Source organism: Pristiophorus japonicus, chromosome 20 (assembly GCF_044704955.1).
Source record: "Pristiophorus japonicus isolate sPriJap1 chromosome 20, sPriJap1.hap1, whole genome shotgun sequence".
In the NCBI taxonomy this organism is placed as follows: Eukaryota; Metazoa; Chordata; class Chondrichthyes; family Pristiophoridae; genus Pristiophorus; species Pristiophorus japonicus.
In genome coordinates, this window is record NC_091996.1 from 41626198 (window position 1) to 41646753 (window position 20556).

A 20556-nucleotide genomic window follows, 5' to 3' on the forward strand; every position below is an offset into this window, starting at 1 on the left:
TTACTCCAATCCAGCTTCAGTGAGCTCAACCAATTTTTTCCTGGTAAGGCAGATGTGTGTCCTTTCACTACTATTAGAGGCAAGTTCTGAAATTGATCTTTATATTTCACCAGTACGGTGATACGAACTACCACAGGAATTTTCTCTCCCGAGTAGCCTCGCAGCTTTATCTTGGATTTCTCCAGTTGAAAATCACACAATTTGTCGCGGTATAGTGACTCTGGTACTACACTCACGGATGCACACATGTCAATTTCCATTGGTATCTTGAATCCCACAACATCTATGTGGATTTTGATGCTTTCCGAATCGCTGTCCGTTAATCTCGTGCTCCTGATGACATGTAACTCTAACATCTCCTCGTCCAGTTATTGTTCTTCCAAGCTATGTAGTCTCTTGGGATTTCTACTCATAGCTTTAAAAGCTGGTTTACCCTTCAGTCGGCATGCCTTCGCAAGATGCCCAGTCTTCCCCCAGAAGAAACACTCTGCCTTCACATATGGACAACTTTGAGCAATGTGTTGTCCCAGGCACCTATAGCACGACTTCGATGCTCTATTAGGATCAATGTTTGGGGTGATTCAGGGTCAATGTCTGGGCCATGATTCAGGGTCAATGTCTGGGGTGATTCAGGGTCAATGTTTGGGGAGATTCAGGGTCAATGTCTGGGGTGATTCAGGGTCAGTGTTTGGGGAGATTCAGGGTCAATGTTTCGGATGATTCAGGGTCAATGTTTCGGGAAATTCAGGGTCAATGTCTGGGGTGATTCAGGGTAAATGTCTGGGGTGATTCAGGGTCAGTGTTTGGGGTGATTCAGAGTCAATGTCTGGTGTGATTCAGGGTCAATGTTTGGGGTGATTCAAGGTCAATGTTTGGGGTGATTCAGGGGCAATTTCTGGGGTGATTCAGTGTCAATGTTTGGGGTGATTCAGAGTCAATGTTTGGGGTGATTCAGGGTCAATGTCTGGGGTGATTCTGGGTCAATGTTTGGGGAGATTCAGGGTCAGTGTTTGGGATGATTCAGGGTCAGTGTTTGGGGTGATTCAGGGTCAGTGTTTGGGGTGATTCAGGGTCAATGTTTGGGGTGATTCAGGGTCAGTGTTTGGGGTGATTCAGTGTCACTGTCTGGGGTGATTCAGGGTCAACGTCTGGGGTGATTCAGGGTCAAAGATTGGGGTGATTCTGGGTCAATGTTTGGGGTGATTCTGGATCACTGTCTGGGGTGTTTCGGGGTCAAAGTCTGGGGTGATTCAGGGTCAATGTATGGGGTGATTCTGGGTCAAGGTTTGGGGTGATTCTTGGGTCAGTGTTTGGGGTGATTCAGGGTCAATGTCTGGGCCATGGTTTAGGGTCAATGTCTGGGGTAATTCAGTGTCAATGTCTGGGGTAATTCAGGGTCAATGTCTGGGCCATGATTCAGGGTCAATGTCTGGGGTAATTCAGGGTCAATGTTTGGGGTGATTCAGGGTCAATGTTTGGGGTGATTCAGGGTCAATGTCTGGGGTGATTCAGGGTCAATGTCTGGGGTAATTCAGGGTCAGTGTTTGGGGTGATTCAGGGTCACTGTCTGGGGTGATTCAGGGTCAATGTCTGGGGTAAGTCAGGGTCAATGTTTGGGGTGATTCAGGGTCAATGTTTGGGGTGATTCAGGGTCACTGTCTCGGGTGATTCAGGTTCAATCTCTGGGCCATGATTCAAGGTCAATGCTTGGGGTGATTCTGGGTCAATGTTTGGGTTATTGAGGATCAATTTCTGGGGTAATTCAGGTTCAGTGTTTGGGGTGATTCAGAGTCAGTGTTTGGGGAGATTCAGGGTCAATGTTTGGGGTGATTCAGGGTCAATGTCTGGGCCATGATTTAGGGTCAATGTCTGGGGTAATTCAGTGTCAATGTCTGGGGTAATTCAGGGTCAATGTCTGGGCCATGATTCAGGGTCAATGTCTGGGGTAATTCAGGGTCAATGTTTGGGGTGATTCAGGGTCAATGTTTGGGGTGATTCAGGGTCAATGTCTGGGGTGATTCAGGGTCAATGTCTGGGGTAATTCAGGGTCAGTGTTTGGGGTGATTCAGGGTCACTGTCTGGGGTGATTCAGGGTCAATGTCTGGTGTAAGTCAGGGTCAATGTTTGGGGTGATTCAGGGTCAATGTTTGGGGTGATTCAGGGTCACTGTCTCGGGTGATTCAGGTTCAATCTCTGGGCCATGATTCAAGGTCAATGCTTGGGGTGATTCTGGGTCAATGTTTGGGTTATTGAGGATCAATTTCTGGGGTAATTCAGGTTCAGTGTTTGGGGTGATTCAGAGTCAGTGTTTGGGGAGATTCAGGGTCAATGTTTGGGGTGATTCAGGGTCACTGTCTGGGGTGATTCATGGTCAATGTCTGGGGTGATTCAGGGTCAATGTTTGGGGTGATTCTGGGTCAATGTTTGGGGTGATTCAGGGTCAGTGTTTGCGGTGATTCAGGGTCAGTGTTTTGGGTGATTCAGGGTCACTGTCTGGGGTGATTCAGGGTCAATGTCTGTGGTGATTCTTGGTCAATGTTTGGGGTGATTCAGGATCAATGTCTGTGGTAATTCAGGGTCAATGTCTGGGGTAATTCAGGGTCAATGTCTGGGGTGAGTCAGGGTCAATGTCTGGGCCATGATTCAGGGTCAATGTTTGTGGTGATTCTGGGTCAATGTCTAGGGTGAATCAGGGTCAATTTCTGGGCCATGATTCAGGGTCAATGTCTGGGGTAATTCAGGGTCAATGTCTGAGGTAATTCATGGTCAATGTTTGGGGTGATTCAGGGTCAATGTTTGAGATGATTCAGGGTCACTGTCTGGGTTGATTCAGGGTCAGTGTTTGGGGTGATTCAGGGTCAATGTCTGGGGTGATTCAGGGTCAATGTCTGGGGTGATTCAGGGTCAATGTTTCGGGTGATTCTGGGTCAATGTTTGGGGTGATTCTGGGTCAATGTTTGGGTTATTGAGGATCAATTTCTGGGGTAATTCTGGTTCAGTGTTTGGGGTGATTCAGAGTCAGTGTTTGGGGAGATTCAGGGTCAATGTTTGGGGTGATTCTGGGTCAATGTTTGGGGTGATTCAGGGTCAGTGTTTGCGGTGATTCATGGTCAGTGTTTTGGGTGATTCAGGGTCACTGTCTGGGGTGATTCAGGGTCAATGCCTGTGGTGATTCTTGGTCAATGTTTGGGGTGATTCAGGATCAATGTCTGTGGTAATTCAGGGTCAATGTCTGGGGTAATTCAGGGTCAATGTCTGGGGTAAGTCAGAGTCAATGTCTGGGCCATGATTCAGGGTCAATGTTTGTGGTGATTCTGGGTCAATGTCGAGGGTGAATCAGGGTCAATTTCTGGGCCATGATTCAGGGTCAATGTCTGTGGTAATTCAGGGTCAATGTCTGGGGTAATTCAGGGTCAATGTTTGGGGTGATTCAGGGTCAATATTTGAGATGATTCAGGGTCACTGTCTGGGTTGATTCAGGGTCAGTGTTTGGGGTGATTCAGGGTCAATGTCTGGGGTGATTCAGGGTCAATGTCTGGGGTGATTCAGGGTCAATGTTTCGGGTGATTCTGGGTCAATGTTTGGGGTGATTCTGGGTCAATGTTTGGGGTGATTCAGGGTCACTGTCTGGGGTGATTCAGGGTCAATGTCTGGGGTAAGTCAGGGTCAATGTTTGGGGTGATTCAGGGTCAATGTTTGGGGTGATTCAGGGTCACTGTCTGGGGTGATTCAGGTTCAATCTCTGGGCCATGATTCAGGGTCAATGCTTGGGGTGATTCTCGGTCAATGTTTGGGTTATTGAGGATCAATTTCTGGGGTAATTCAGGTTCAGTGTTTGGGGTGATTCAGAGTCAGTGTTTGGGGAGATTCAGGGTCAATGTTTGGGGTGATTCAGGGTAACTGTCTGGGGTGATTCATGGTCAATGTCTGGGGTGATTCAGGGTCAATGTCTGGGGTGATTCTGGGTCAAAGTTTGGGGTGATTCAGGGTCAGTGTTTGCGGTGATTCAGGGTCAGTGTTTTGGGTGTTTCAGGGTAACTGTCTGGGGTGATTCATGGTCAATGTTTGGGGTGATTCAGGGTAACTGTCTGGGGTGATTCATGGTCACTGTCTGGGGTGATTCAGGGTCAATGTCTGTGGTGATTCTTGGTCAATGTTTGGGGTGATTCAGGTTCAATGTCTGTGGTAATTCAGGGTCAATGTCTGGGGTAATTCAGGGTCAATGTCTGGGGTAATTCAGGGTCAATGTCTGGGCCATGATTCAGGGTCAATGTTTGTGGTGATTCTGGGTCAATGTCTAGGGTGATTCAGGGTCAATTTCTGGGCCATGATTCAGGGTCAATGTCTGTGGTAATTCAGGGTCAATGTCTGGGGTAATTCTGAGTCAATGTTTGGGGTGATTCAGGGTCAGTGTTTGCGGTGATTCAGGGTCACTGTCTGGGGTGATTCAGGGTAACTGTCTAGGGTGATTCAGGGTCAATGTCTGGGCTGATTCAGGGTCAATGTCTGGGGTGATTCAGGGTCAATGCTTGGGGTGATTCAAGGTCAGTGTTTTGGGTGATTCAGGGTCAATTACTGGGCCATGATTCAGGGTCAATGTCTGTGGTAATTCAGGGTCAAAGTCTGGGGTAATTCAGGGTCAATGTTTGGGGTGATTCAGGGTCAATGTTTGAGGTGATTCAGGGTCACTGTCTGTGTTTATTCAGGGTCAGTGTTTGGGGTGATTCAGGGTCAATGTCTGGGGTGATTCAGGGTCAATGTCTGGGGTGATTCAGGGTCAATGTTTCGGGTGATTCTGGGTCAATGTTTGGGGTGATTCAGGGTCACTGTCTGGGGTGATTCAGGTTCAATCTCTGGGCCATGATTCAGGGTCAATGCTTGGGGTGATTTTGGGTCAATGTTTGGGTTATTGAGGATGAATGTCTGGGGTAATTCAGGGTCAGAGTTTGGGGTGATTCAGGGTCAGTGTTTGGGGTGATTCTGGGTCAATGTTTGGGGTGATTCTGGGTCAATGTTTGGGGTGATTCAGGAGCAATGTCTGGGGTAATTCAGGGTCAGTGTTTGGGATAATTCAGGTTCAGTGTTTGCGGTGATTCGGGTTCAGTGTTTGGGGTGATTCAGGGTCACATTCTGGGGTGATTCAGGGTTTGAGTTTGGGGTAATTCAGGGTCAATGTCTGGGGTGATCCAGGGTCAGTGTTTGGGGTGATTCAGGGTCAGTCTATGGCGTGATTCAGGGTCAGTGTTTGGGGTGATTCAGGGTCAGTGTTTGGGGTGATTCAGGGTCAATGTCTGGGGTGATACAGGGTCAATGTCTGGGGTGATTCAGGGTCACTGTCTGGGGTGATACAGGGTCAATGTCTGGGGTGATTCTGGGTCAGAGTTTGGGGTGATTCAGGGTCAGTGTTTGGGGTGATTCAGAGTCAATGTTTGGGCTGATTCAGGGTCCGTGTTTGGGGTGATTCAGGGTCAATGTTTGGGGTGATTCTGGGTCACTGCCTGGGGTGATTCAGGGTCAATGTTTGGGCCATGATTCAGGGTCAATGTTTGTGGTGATTCTGGGTCAATGTCTAGGGTGATTCAGGGTCAATTTCTGGGCCATGATTCAGGGTCAATGTCTGTGGTAATTCAGGGTCAATGTCTGGGGTAATTCATGGTCAATGTTTGGGGTGATTCAGGGTCAATGTTTGAGGTGATTCAGGGTCACTGTCTGGGTTGATTCAGGGTCAGTGTTTGGGGTGATTCAGGGTCAATGTCTGGGGTGATTCAGGGTCAATGTCTGGGGTGATTCAGGGTCAATGTTTCGGGTGATTCTCGGTCAATGTTTGGGGTGATTCAGGGTCAGTGTTTGGGGTGATTCAGGGTCACTTTCTGGGTTGATTCAGGGTCAATGTCTGGGGTGATTCAGGGTCAATGTCTGGGGTGATTCAGGGTCAGTGTTTGGGGTGATTCTGGGTCATTGTCTCGGGTGATTCAATGCCAATTTCTGGGCCATGATTCAGGGTCAATGTCTGGGGTTATACAGGGTCAATGTCTGGGATGGTTCAGGGTCAGTGTTTCGGGTGAGTCTGGGTCAATGTTTGGGGTTATTCAGGGTCAGTGTTTGGGGTGATTCAGGGTCACTTTCTGGGTTGATTCAGGGTCAATGTCTGGGGTGATTCAGGGTCAATGTCTGGGGGGATTCAGGGTCAATGTTTGGGGTGATTCTGGGTCAATGTTTTGGGTGAATCTGGGTCAGTGTTTGGGGTGATTCAGGGTCAATGTCTGGGCCATGATTCAGGGTCAATGTCTGGGCCATAATTCAGGGTCAATGTCTGCGGTAATTCAGGGTCAATGTCTGGGGTAATTCAGGGTCAATGTCTGGGGTAATTCAGGGTCAATTTCTGGGCCATGATTCAGGGTCAATGTTTGGGGTGATTCTGCATCATTGTCTCGGGTGATTCAGTGCCAATTTCTGGGCCATGATTCAGGATCAATGTCTGGGGTGATACAGGGTCAATGTCTGGGGTGATTCTGGGTCAGTGTTTGGGGTGATTCAGGGTCAGTGTTTGGGGTGATTCAGAGTCAATGTTTGGGGTGATTCAGGGTCCATGTTTGGGGTGATTCAGGGTCAATGTTTGGGGTGATTCAGTGTCAGTGTTTGGGGTGATTCAGGGTCAATGTTTGGGGTGATTCAGGGTCATTGTTTGGTGTGATTCAGGGTCAATGTCTGGGACAATTCAGTGTCAGTGTTTGGGGTGATTCAGGGTCACTGTTTGGGGTGATTCAAGGTCAATGTCTGGGCTGATTCAGGGTTAATGTTTGGGGTGATTCAGCGTCACTGTATGGGGTGATTCAGGGTCAATGTTTGGGGTGATTCTGGGTCAATGTTTGGGGTGATTCAGGGTCAATGTTTGGGGTGATTCAGGGTCAATGTCTGGGATAATTCAGGGTCAGTGTTTGGGGTGATTCTGGGTCAATATCTGGGGTGATTCAGGGTCAATGTCTGGGGTGATTCAGGGTCAAATTCTAGGCCATGATTCAGGGTCAATGTTTGGGGTGATTCTGGGTCAATGTCTGGGGTGATTCAGGCTCAATGTCTGGACCATGATTCAGGGTCAATGTCTGAGGTAATTTAGGGTCAATGTCTGGGGTAATTCAGGGTCAATGTTTGGGGTGTTTCAGGGTCAATGTTTGGGGTGATTCAGGGTCACTGTCTGGGGTGATTCAGGGTCAATCTCTGGGCCATGATTCCGGGTCAGTGTTTGGGGTGATTCTGGGTCAATGTTTGGGTTATTGAGGATCAATTTCTGGGATAATTCAGGTTCAGTGTTTGAGGTGATTCAGGGTCAATGTTTGGGGTGATTGAGGGTCACAGTCTGGGGTGATTCAGGGTCAATGTCTGGGGTGATTCAGGGTCAATGTTTGTGGTGATTCTGGGTCAATGTTTGGGGTGATTCTGGATCACTGTCTGGGGTGATTCAGGGTCAATGTCTGGGGTGATTCAGGGTCAATGTTTGGGGTGATTCTGGGTCAATGTTTTGGGTGAATCTGGGTCAGTGTTTGGGGTGATTCAGTGTCACTTTCTGGGTTGATTCAGGGTCAATGTCTGGGGTGATTCAGGGTCAATGTCTGGGGTGATTCAGGGTCAGTGTTTGGGGTGATTCTGGGTCATTGTCTCGGGTGATTCAGTGCCAATTTCTGGGCCATGATTCAGGGTCAATGTCTGGGGTTATACAGGGTCAATGTCTGGGGTGGTTCAGGGTCAGTGTTTGGGGTGATTCTGGGTCAATGTTTGGGGTTATTCAGGGTCAGTGTTTGGCGTGATTCAGGGTCACTTTCTGGGTTGATTCAGGATCAATGTCTGGGGTGATTCAGGGTCAATGTCTGGGGTGATTCAGGGTCAGTGTTTGGGGTGATTCTGGGTCAATGTTTGGGGTGATTGAGGGTCACAGTCTGGGGTGATTCAGGGTCAATGTCTGGGGTGATTCAGGGTCAATGTTTGTGGTGATTCTGGGTCAATGTTTGGGGTGATTCTGGATCACTGTCTGGGGTGATTCAGGGTCAATGTCTGGGGTGATTCAGGGTCAATGTTTGGGGTGATTCTGGGTCAATGTTTTGGGTGAATCTGGGTCAGTGTTTGGGGTGATTCAGGTCAATGTCTGGGCCATGATTCAGGGTCAATGTCTGCGGTAATTCAGGGTCAATGTCTGGGGTAATTCAGGGTCAATGTCTGGGGTAATTCAGGGTCAATTTCTGGGCCATGATTCAGGGTCAATGTTTGGGGTGATTCTGGGTCATTGTCTCGGGTGATTCAGTGCCAATTTCTGGGCCATGATTCAGGGTCAATGTCTGGGGTGATTCAGGGTCAGTGTTTGGGGTGATTCTGGGTCAATGTTTGGGGTGATTGAGGGTCACAGTCTGGGGTGATTCAGGGTCAATGTCTGGGGTGATTCAGGGTCAATGTTTGTGGTGATTCTGGGTCAATGTTTGGGGTGATTCTGGATCACTGTCTGGGGTGATTCAGGGTCAATGTCTGGGGTGATTCAGGGTCAATGTTTGGGGTGATTCTGGGTCAATGTTTTGGGTGAATCTGGGTCAGTGTTTGGGGTGATTCAGGTCAATGTCTGGGCCATGATTCAGGGTCAATGTCTGCGGTAATTCAGGGTCAATGTCTGGGGTAATTCAGGGTCAATGTCTGGGGTAATTCAGGGTCAATTTCTGGGCCATGATTCAGGGTCAATGTTTGGGGTGATTCTGGGTCATTGTCTCGGGTGATTCAGTGCCAATTTCTGGGCCATGATTCAGGGTCAATGTCTGGGGTGATACAGGGTCAATGTCTGGGGTGATTCTGGGTCAGTGTTTGGGGTGATTCAGGGTCAGTGTTTGGGGTGATTCAGAGTCAATGTTTGGGGTGATTCAGGGTCGGTGTTTGGGGTGAGTCAGGGTCAATGTTTGGGGTGATTCAGTGTCAGTGTTTGGGGTGATTCAGGGTCAATGTTTGGGGTGATTCAGGGTCATTGTTTGGTGTGATTCAGGGTCAATGTCTGGGACAATTCAGTGTCAGTGTTTGGGGTGATTCAGGGTCACTGTTTGGGGTGATTTGGGGTCAATGTCTGGGCTGATTCAGGGTTAATGTTTGGGGTGATTCAGCGTCACTGTATGGGGTGATTCAGGGTCAATGTTTGGGGTGATTCTGGGTCAATGTCTGGGATAATTCAGGGTCAGTGTTTGGGGTGATTCAGGGTCAATATCTGGGGTGATTCAGGATCAATGTCTGGGGTAATTCAGTGTCAGTGTTTGGGTGATTTTGGGTCAATGTTTGGGGTGATTAAGGTCAATGTCTGGGGTGATTCAGGGTCAATGTTTGGGGTGATTCAGGGTCAATGTCTGGGGTAATTCAGGGTCACTGTTTGGGGTGATTCAGGGTCAATGTTTGGGGTGATTCTGGGTCAATGTCTGGGGTAATTCAGGGTCACTGTTTGGGGTGATTCAGGGTCAGTGTTTGGGGAGATTCAGGGTCAATGTTTGGGGTGATTCAGGGTCACTGTCTTGGGTGATTCATGGTCAATGTCTAGGGCGTTTCAGGGTCAATGTCTGGGGTGATTCTGGGTCAATGTTTGGGGTGATTCAGGGTCAGTGTTTGCGGTGATTCAGGGTCAGTGTTTGAGGTGATTCAGGGTCACTGTCTGGGGTGATTCAGGGTCAATGTCTGTGGTGATTCTTGGTCAATGTTTGGGGTGATTCAGGGTCAATGTTTCGTGTGATTCAGGGTCAATGTTTGGGGTGATTCAGGGTAACTGTCTGGGGTGATTCAGGGTCAATGTCTGGGCTGATTCAGGGTCAATGTCTGGGGTGATTCAGGGTCAATGCTTGGGGTGATTCAGGGTCAATGATTGGGGTGATTCAGGGTCAGTGCATGGTTTGATTCAGGGTCAATGTCTGGGGTGATTCAGGGTCAATGTCTGGGGTGATTCTGGGTCAATGTCTGGGGTGCTTCAGGGTCAATGTTTGGGGTGATTCAGGGTCAATGTTTGGGGTGATTCAGGGACAATCTCTGGGTCATGATTCAGGGTCAATGTTTGGGGTGATTCAGGATCAATGTCTGGTGTGATTCAGGGTCAATGTCTGGGGTGATGCAGGGTCAGTGTTTGGGGTAATTCTGGGTTAGTGTTTGGGATGATTCGGGGTCAATGTCTGGGGTGATTCAGGGTCAGTGTTTGGGGTGATTCGGGTTCAGTGTTTGTGGTGATTCAGGGTCAATGTCTGGGGTGATTCAGGGTCACTGTCTGGGGTGATTCAGGGTCAATGTCTGGGGTAATTCAGGAACAGTGTTTGGGATGATTCTGGGCCAAAGTTTGGGGTGATTCAGGCTCACTGTCTGGGGTGATTCAGGGTCAATGTCTGGGGTGATTCAGGATCAGTGTTTGGGGTGATTCTGGGCCAAAGTTTGGGGTGATTCAGGCTCACTGTCTGGGGTGATTCAGGGTCAATGTCTGGGGTGATTCAGGGTCAATGTTTGGGGTGTTTCTGGGTCAATGTTTGGGGTGATTCTGGGTCACTAACTGGGGTGATTCAGGGTCAATGTTTGGGGTGATTCAGGGTCAGTGTTTGGGGTGATTCAGGTTCACTGTCTGGGGTGATTCAGTGTCAATGTCTGGGGTGATTCAGGATCAGTGTTTGGGGTGATTCAGGGTCAATGTCTGGGGTGATTCAGGGTCAATGTCTGCGGTAATTCAGGGTCAGTGTTTGCGGTGATTCGGGTTCAGTGTTTGGGGTGATTCAGGGTCACATTCTGGGGTGATTCAGGGTCAGTGTTTGGGGTGATTCAGGGTCAATGTTTGGGGTGATACAGGATCAATATCTGGGGTAATTCAGGGTCAGTGTTTGGGGTGATTCTGGGTCAATGTTTGGGGTGGTTCAGGGTCAATGTTTGAGGTGATTCAGGGTCAATGTTTGGGGTGATTCAGGGTCAATGTCTGGGGTGATTCTTGGTCACTGTTTGGGGTGATTCAGGGTCAATGTTTAGGGTGATTCAGGGTCAATGTCTGGGGAGATTCAGGGTCAGTGTTTGGGGTGATTCAGGGTCAGTGTTTGGGGCGATTCAGGGTCAATGTTTGGGGTGATTCAGAATCAGTGTTTAGGTTGATTCAGGGTCAATTTTTGGGTTGATTCAGGGTCAATGTTTGGGGTAATTCAGCTTCAGTGTTTGGCGTGATTCAGGGTCACTGTTTGGGGTGATTCAGGGTCAATGTTTAGGGTGATTCAGGGTCAATGTCTGGGGAGATTCAGGGTCAGTGTTTGGGGTGATTCAGGGTCAGTGTTTGGGGCGATTCAGGGTCAATGTTTGGGGTGATTCAGAATCAGTGTTTAGGTTGATTCAGGGTCAATTTTTGGGTTGATTCAGGGTCAATGTTTGGGGTAATTCAGCTTCAGTGTTTGGCGTGATTCAGGGTCAATGTTTGGGGTGATTCAGAATCAGTGTTTAGGTTGATTCAGTGTCAATGTCTGGGGTGATTCAGGGTCAGTGTTTGTGGTAATTCTGGGTCAGTGTTTGGGGTGATTCACGGTCAATGTTTGGGGTGATTCAGGGTCAGTGTTTGGGGTGATTCAGGGTCAATGTTTGGGATGATTCAGGGTCAATGTCTGGGATTATTCAGGGTCAGTGTTTGGCGTGATTCTGCGTCAATGTCTGGGGTGATCCAGGGTCAATGTCTGGGATAATTCAGGATCAATGTTTGGGGTAATTCAGGGTCAATGTTTGGGGTGATTCAGGGTCAGTGTTTGGCGTGATTCAGGGTCAATTTCTGGGGTAATTCAGGGTCAGTGTTTGGGGTAATTCAGCGTCAATATCTGGGGTGATTCAGGGTCAATGTCTGGGGTGATCCAGGGTCAATGTCTGGGATAATTCAGGATCAATGTTTGGAGTAATTCAGGGTCAGTGTTTGGGGTGATTCAGGGTCACTGTTTGGGGTGATACAGGATCAATATCTGGGGTAATTCAGGGTCAGTGTTTGGGGTGATTCTGGGTCAATGTTTGGGGTGATTCAGGGTCAATGTCTGGGGTGATTCAGGGTCAATGTCTGTGGTGATTCAGGGTCAATGCCTGGGGTGATTCAGGGTCAATGTTTAGGGTGATTCAGGGTCAATGTCTGGGGAGATTCAGGGTCAGTGTCTGGGGTGATTCAGGGTTAATGTCTGGGGTGATTCGGGGTCAATGTTTGGGGTGATTCAGAGTCAGTGTCTGGGGTGATTCAGGGTTAATGTCTGGGGTGATTCAGGGTCAATGTCTGGAGTGATTCTGGGTCAAAATTCCAGCTTTTCTCTTTCACTTGTCGATCTGGGGATGTGCTGACAGTGGCTCACGCCAAGCTAACATTGGCCAGACTTCAGTGGAAGCAGCGCGGCGCCATGTTAATGAGGGCAGTGCGCAGCGCCATGTTAGTGAGGGCTGCGCCGGAAATGCTGCTTTGACCTTCCGACTCGTGTTGATAAAGTTTGTTGAAATTAAGGCGATCTCTTGCAATGCGGCTCCTGCAGAGCGGTGAGTGAAAAACCCCAAATAATCCCATAAAACCCCCAAAATACACACAAATCTCCCAAAGCAGCCAGAACCTCGAGTCCAGTTTTGTCTGATTGACGCTCCTGTGAAGCGCCCTGGGAGAGTTTATTGTGTTAAAGGCGCGGGATAAATGCAAGTTGTTGTTATATCAGTGCAAGTTGTTTCAATGATGTGAGCTGGGCGGTAAATGTAAATGTGACGGGGCCTGTTTGCTCGTGTGCTGGGAAAGGCCAGCACGGACTAGATGGTCCGAATGGCCTGTTTCTGTGTCATTTGTCGGTATTGCTAACCCTGCTCTCTCTCTTTCACCCCCAGTGCTGCCGCGATTGGGCTGTTTCGCTGCCCGCTCCTGCCCACTGGTGCCAGTTTCCAGCCACCGCCCGAAAGGACAACTGTACGGACGTGCTGTGGGGCCGCTCCCAGCCACACCGGGGACCCTCCCAGCCTCACCTGGGACCCTCCCAGCTTCCCTGGTGCCTTCGCAAGCAGGTCAGCAATGAGCTGATCACTGCGGAATATTGAGTGTTTCCACCTTGTGCTAAGGATCCCAAAACTTCAGGTGTCAGCCCTGGCTCAGTATAGCACTCTCCCCTCTGAGTAATGGGTCATAGCTTTCAGCCTCACTTCAGCCCATAATCCAGGTCAACCTTCCCAATGCAGTACTGAGGGAGCATTGCACTGTCGGAGGGGCAGTACTGAGGGAGCACTGCACTATCGTGAATATGGATAGGGCAGTTTACATGGAGGGAGGACTGGAGGGCAGTAAACTCGGAGGAGAGCGGGCAAGGGGAGCAGAGATAGAGGTTGAAATCACCGAGGGTTAGGAGTTGCGCAGTGCAGCGGCTGAGAGAGGATATCTCTGGGTGAAACTTGGCGGGGGCAGGAGGGTGGGTTCGACAACAATGGTTTTAAGGGAGACATGGACAGACCAGGTTGAAATTTGGTGGGAGGGACCGATCCGGGGGGTGGGACGGGGCGATCCGGGAGGGTGGTAAATTGTGATCATTAACCGTTCGCTGTGTCACTGTGTCACTGTTCTAGTGAATGAAGGACTATTGACTGACCCCCTGAAACATCCAGACTTCTTCCACGTCCATGAACTCTTCACTCTCAAAGACCTCTTCGATGCCAGGGTGCATTATGGTCACAAGAGAGACTGTCGGCACAGGTAAGAGTTCACGATTGTCCTACCCACTGGCACAGACTGGGAAATGCTTCGGTGCTGCTCAACCAGGGGTTGCGGTACATGTGGGGGGGTAAGAGGGGGGAGGGGAGAGGCCGGAGTGTGTTGGGGCTGGGGAGGGAGGGGAGATTGGAATGTGCAAAAATGCATATATAAAAACATTTTTATATTGAAAAAATATCCCAAGGCGGTTCAATGGAGCCTTTATACTGGAACAGGAGGAGGCCATTCAGCCCCTCAAGCCTGTTCCGCCAATCAATTAGATCAGGGTTGATCTGTATCTTAAATTCTTCTCCTGGCCTTGGTTCCGTAACCCTTGATACCCTTGTCTAACAAAAATCTGTCAATCTCAGTTTTTAAATTTTCACTTGACCCCCAGCATCAACTGTCTTTTTGGGGGAGAGAGTTCCAGATCCCCACTGCCTTTTGTGTGAAGAACTGCTTCCTGACATTAGCCCTGAACGACCTGGCTCTAATTTCAAGGTTATTCCCCCTTGTTGTTCTCCTTGGAGCAGAGAAGATTGAGAGGAGAGTTGATGGAGGTGCTCAAAATCATGAGGGGTGTGGACAGAGTAGATAGAAACTGTTCCCATTGGCGGAAGGGTGGATTACCAGAGGACACAGATTTAAGGTGATTGGCAGAAGAACCAAAGGCGAGACAAGAAAAACTGTTTTACACAGCGAGTGGTTAGGATCTGGAATGCGCTGCCTGAAAGGGTGGTGGAGGCAAATTCCATCGTGGCTTTCAAAAGGGAGTTGGATAAGTGTCTGAAGGGGGAAAAAATGCAGGGCTACGGGGAAAGGGCAGGAGAGTGGAACTAGCTGAGAGTCGGCACGGGATCGATGGGCCAAATGGCCAAATTCCATGCTGTAACCATTCTATGATTTTATAATGGGAATCAGGGGAAAACTCTCCACTGGCTAGAGTCATACCTAGCACAAAGGAAGATAGTTGTTGGAGATCAATAATCTCAGTCCCAAGACATCGCTGCAGGAGTTCCTCAGGGCAGTGTCCTAGGCCCAACCATCTTCAGCTGCTTCATCAATGACCATCCCTCCATCATCGATACATAGATAGAAATTTACAGCACGGATGGAGGCCATTTCGGCCCATCGTGTCCATGCCGGTCAACAAGAGGCTATCCAGCCTAATCCCACATTCCAGCTCTCGGTCCGTAACCCTGCAGGTTACAGCACTTCAAGTGCACATCCAAGTACTGGTTAGGCCACAGCTGGAGTACTGCGTGCAGTTCTGGTCACCGCATTACAGGAAGGACGTGATTGCACTGGAGAGGGTACAGAGGAGATTTACGGGGATGTTGCCGGGAGTGGAAAATCTTAGTTATGAGAACAGATTGGATAGGCTGGGTTTGTTTTCCTTGGAACAGGAGGCTGAGGGGAGACTTCATTGAGGTATATAATATTATGAGGGGCCTAGATATAGTGGATAGAAAGGGCCTATTTCCCTTAGCAGAGGGGTCAACAACCAGGGGGTATAAATTTAAAGTCATTGGTAGAAGGTTTAGAGGGGATTTGAGGGGAAATTTCTTCACCCAGAGAGTGGTAGTGGTCTGAAACTCACTGCCTGAAAGGGCGGTAAAGGCAGGAACCCTCACCACATTTAAAAAGTACTTGGATGTGCACTTGAAGTGCTGCAACCTGCAGGGTTGCGGACCAAGAGGGAAAGTGGGATTAGGCTGGATAGCTCTTTGTTGGCCGGCACAGACACGATGGGCCAAATGGCCACCTTCCGTGCTGTAAATTTCTATGATTCTTCTATGGGTTTAAGAAAGGCTTTAGAGGAGGATGATGGAGATGGGAGAGTTGTTAAGAGAATTCCGGAGCGTGGGGCCGCGGGAGCTGAATCACGGCTGCCAATGGTGGGAACAAGTGGTGCGAGAAATGCATGTTGTCCCAGAGAGAGACGTAGGGGTTTCCCAAATTCCCCAGACCCGGATCTAATTCTTGGTGCTCAGTATGGAATCCATGGGATACTGTGTTTTCCAGCCAGCTGCTAGTTTTGTTTAGCATTTGCAGAGTTATTTATCTTGCAAATTGCAATAAAACTCAACTGTGCACAACCTGAGTTTCTAGATGAGTGAACTTAAACAGAAACGTCCTTAACACTGGGCTGTGATTCTGGCCTCGGTCACTGGGCCGTAGCCCCGGCCTCGGCCACTGGCCTGTGATTCTGAGCTCTGATTCTGGCTGTGTTCACTGGGCTGTGGCCCCGGCCACGGTCACTGGGCCCCGGCCACGGTCACTGGGCTGTGATTCTGGCCCTGGTCTTGCAACTAATTCAGCAGTCGCGCTGACTAGGAATAGTTTTTGGATAACTGGGAGCGGGTGCTCTGGTGGAGGGGCAGTGGAACAACGAGTTTCCCCGTGCTGACGAGCATCTTCGGGAGTGGATTTGGCAGATGTCTGGAAACAGCTGTCTGCCCTTTGATCTCCAAATGTTGCCTGGCTCCGAGAGAGGGATGGAACACACTGGTTGTCGATGTGCAGTGTTTTGTCTGGTCCAGACCTCACTGAGACAGTCAACAATGTAAAAGGTCTGATTGTGGGGCACCTTTTAAAACGTTTGCTGCCTTGTTGGTTTCCGACAGTTTGAAACTTGTGAGACACAGAATTTGGTGCCTGGAATATGCAACGGAGTGGCACCGATTGCGATGGGTTGGGGAGTGGCACCGATTGCGATGGGTTGGGGAGTGGCACCGATTGCGTTGGGTTGCAGTGTGTCACCGATTGCGATGGGTTGGGGAGTGGCACCGATTGCGATGGGTTGGGTTGGGGAGTGGCACCGATTGCGTTGGGTTGCAGTGTGTCACCGATTGCGATGAGTTGGGGAGTGGCACCGATTGCGATGGGTTGGGTTGGGGAGTGGCACCGATTGCGATGGGTTGGGGAGTGGCACCGATTGTGATTCGACAGTTTCGGGTCAGAACTCAGTTGGAGAGAAGCTGCTCCATGAGGTGTGTCTGTAAAAGGAACGAGTATAATGGGAAATATTTCTGCCCCTGTTAGGCTAATGGAACCGTATCTGTTTGGCTGCCGACTGCAGCAGGACATCATCGACTTGGATCAGTGTGTTGTTCACCTTCAGCAGGCGCTGAACTTCACCGCTCATTGTGCGTATCGGAAAGGGATCATTCTGTTTGTGAGTCGCACCCGTCAATTTGCTCACCTGATAGAGAACACTGCGCAGGAGAGCGGGGAGTATGCACACACCAGATACTGGCAGGGTGGACTGCTGACCAACGCGCATGTCCAGTACGACACTGGTGTGCGTCTGCCTGATCTCATTGTTTTTCTCAGCACCTTGAACAATGTCTTTGACCAGCACGTTGCTGTGCGAGATGCTGCCAAGATGAATATTCCAACGGTGGGGATAGTGGACAGTAACTGTAATCCGAGTCTCATTACTTACCCCATTCCGGGAAATGATGACTCTCCTTCGGCAGTTAAACTCTATTGTAAACTTTTTAAAATGACCATTCGCCGGGCAAAAGACAAGAGGCTTCAAATGGACCTTCTGCACGGAATCCAGAAAGAATTGACCAAATGAAGCGCTCAATATGCATAAGTATTGATGCCGTCAGCTACAGAAACTTGTAACACAGGAGGTTGTCTCCATTGTAAAAAATAAAAATGCACGTTAAATTGGTCTGCAGTGAGCAGTCCATGGTTCTGAATGCTGCTTCTCACTGGGAGGAAAGCTGGAAGGGGTGGGGGTGGAGGGAAAGGGTTCGATAGGGTAGACGTAGAGAAAATGTTTCCACTTGTGGGAAGTTGTGGAAATAAAGTTGCAAGGCCTGATTGGGATATCACACTTGGCCAACTTAGAATTAAAAAAATAAAAACCAAAACTTATGTCAGCAACTAGAATTAAATCAAGGCGTCAGTAGTTGAAACCACATGCTGTGTTATCCTGTGGCATAGTTACACAAAAGTCAGAAAGGGGAAGATAAAGGCCGACAGTTTGTAAGACAGACTCAGGATGACCTAAGATAAGGGAAACTGCGATCAGACAACTATGGCTGACAGAGATAAGCGCAGAACTAAAACCTGTGGCCTTGCGATATGTAAAGAATTTATTGTTTTTAATGTAATCTGAGATCATGTGAGACTTTGTAACAATGTGACTTATTCCTGCAACTAACTGATGACATTAATTTCATTACACGTAATACACGGAGCCTGTTTACTTGTGTGTATAAATATGTGCTATATCTTGTGTTCGGGGGAGTGACCAGCTCATCCGTTGATTGAACGACTGCTACCCTTTGCGCAAGTGAAATAAAGAACATGCTACAAGTAAAGAAATTGTCTGAGTCTAACTCAGGGTCGAGGAAATTACAACAGAGTCCAAAACTAGGAGTCATAAAAAATAAGATCGTCACTAATAAATCCAATGGGGAATTCAGGAGAAACATCTTTACTCAGAGAGTGGTGAGAATGTGGGTCTCGCTGCCACAGGGAGTGGTTGAGGCGATTAGCAGAGATGCATTTAAGGGGAAGCTGGATAAACGCATATGGGAGAAGTGAATAGAAGGATATGGTGATGGGGTTAGATGGAGAAGGGTGGGAGAAGGCTTGTGTGGAGCATAAACACCGGCACGGACCAGTTGGGCCGAATGGCCTGTTTTTGTGCCATACGGTCGATGTAACCAATCTAGTTTGCTTTGTTTTTCTGTGTCTTTCAGGGTTAGGTCGGCATGGCTCCCACTGCGGAACCTGCCACTGACCCTCTGACTGTTCTCCCAGAAAAGGAACCTTGGTGCCCTCTCCCTCAAATGGCACTGCTTCAAACCCCACCATGACAAGACTTTATTTTTTGGTTCCTGATCTTCAGGATTTTTGGCCCCAACTCAGACCTCGACCCCAAAGTGGCACCCACATCCACCGAGATCCAGTTATCACAGAAGGAGGACATTTCGGCCCAACTAGTCCATGCCGTGAGCCTCCTCCCTTAACTGGGGTCCTAAACCTAAACAAAGGACACTACGAAGGTATGAGGAATTAATTGGCTATGATAGATTGGGAAGATTCATTAAAAGGCATGACGGTGGATTTGAGTACAGCAGCAAGGATATCTTATTACAGCTATTATACAGGGCCTTGGTGAGACCGCACCTGAAGTATTGTGTGCAGTTTTGGTCTCCTTACCTAAGAAAGGATATAGAGGGAGTGCAGCGAAGTTTCACCAGACTGATTCCTGGGATGGCAGGACTGTCGTATGAGGAGAGATTGGGTCGACTAGGTCTGTATTCACTAGAGTTTAGAAGAATGAGAGGGGATCTCATTGAAACATATAAAATTCTGACGGGGTTGGATAGGCTAGATGCGGGGAGGATGTTTCCCCTGGTTAGGAAGTCTAGAACAAGAGGTCACAGTCTCAGGATACTGGGTAGGAAATTGAGGACCGAGATGAGAAATGTTTTCACTGTAGAATTCTCTACCACAGAAGGCTGTGGAGACCAAGTCACTGAATATATTTAAGAGGGAGATAGATAGATTTCTAGATACAAAAGACATCAAAGGGTATGGGGAAAAAAACGGGAATATGGTGTTGAGATAGAGGATCAGCCATGATCATATTGAATGGAGTGCAGACTAGAAGGGCCGAATGGCCTACTACTGCTATTTTCTATGTTTCTATGATCCATTGTGTCCGTGCCGGCCGACAAAGAGCAATCCAGCCTAATCCCACTTTCCAGCTCTCGGTCCATAGCCCTGTAAGTTACATATCCAAGTACTTTTTAATGTATTGAGAGTTTCTGCCTCTACCACCCTTTCATGCAATGAGTTCCACACCCCCACCAACTCTGGGTGAAAACATTTTCCTTCAAATCCCCTCTAAACCTCTCACGAATTACAGGTACTTTAAATCTATGCCCCTTCATTGTTGACCCCTCTGGTAAGGGAAATAGGTCCTTCCTATCCACTATCTCGGCCCCTTTTAATTTTTATACACCTCAATAAGGTCTCCCCTCAGCCTCCTCTATTCCAAAGAAAACAACCCCAGCCAATCCAATCTTTCCTCAGCTAAAATTCTCCAGTCCAGGCAACATCCTTGTAAATCTCCTCTGTACCCTCTCATGCAATCACACTAAGAACATAAAAATTAGGAGCAGGAGTAGGCCATTCAATGAGATCATGGCTGATCTTCTACCTCAACTCCACTTTCCTGCACTATCCCTATATCCCTTGATTCCCTTAATATCCAAATATCTGTCAATCTCTGTATGGAATAAGACTGAGCCTCCACAACCCTCTGGGGTAGATAATTCTAGAGATTCACCAGCCTCTGACTGAAGAAGCTTCTCCTCATCTCAGTCCTAAATGGCCGACCCCTTATTCTGAAACTAACTGCATATAACTGCACCAACCGAATGCAGCGTTCCGTGGGCCAAGGAGCAGGAACTTGGGGAGTCCGTACTACTTACTGATTGAGTCTGGGATGAGAGGATTGTCCTATGAGGTGAAATTGAGTAGATTGGGCTGATACTCTCTGGAGTTTAGAAGAATGAGAGATGATCTAATTGACACATATAAGATTCTGAGGGGGATTGACAGGGTAGATGCTGAGTGGTTGTTTTCCCCGGGGCTGGAGAGTCTAGAACCAGGGGGCACAGTCTCAGGATAAGGGGTCCATTTTTAAGGAAGCAGTAGCAGGACATTTGGAAAAGCATAATACAGTCAGGCAGAGTCAGCATGGTTTTATGAAAGGGAAATCGTGTTTGACACATTTTCTGGAGTTCGTTGAGGATATAATGAGCAAAGTGGATATGGGGGAACCAGTGGCTGTGGTGTATTTGGATTTCCAAAAG

General features: G+C 48.5%; 1 protein-coding gene across 1 annotated transcript; it reads left to right on the top strand.

Annotated features, from left to right (window-relative positions):
• The first annotated feature begins 12466 nt into the window (after positions 1-12466).
• Positions 12467-17390, top strand: mrps2 (mitochondrial ribosomal protein S2). Its single transcript, XM_070863418.1, has 4 exons — positions 12467-12522; positions 12856-13029; positions 13582-13708; positions 16751-17390. The coding sequence occupies exons 1-4, from the start codon at positions 12504-12506 to the stop codon at positions 17289-17291; spliced, it is 861 nt and encodes a 286-aa protein (XP_070719519.1). The 5' UTR covers positions 12467-12503; the 3' UTR covers positions 17292-17390.
• The last annotated feature ends 3166 nt before the right edge of the window (positions 17391-20556 follow it).

Bases quoted from the DNA above. Each gene is read 5' to 3' on its own strand.
- mrps2 (XM_070863418.1), top strand. The intron at 13,030-13,581 runs GTCAGCAATGAG...TCACTGTTCTAG, and splicing joins CCTGGTGCCTTCGCAAGCAG to TGAATGAAGGACTATTGACT. The intron at 13,709-16,750 runs GTAAGAGTTCAC...TGCCCCTGTTAG, and splicing joins AAGAGAGACTGTCGGCACAG to GCTAATGGAACCGTATCTGT.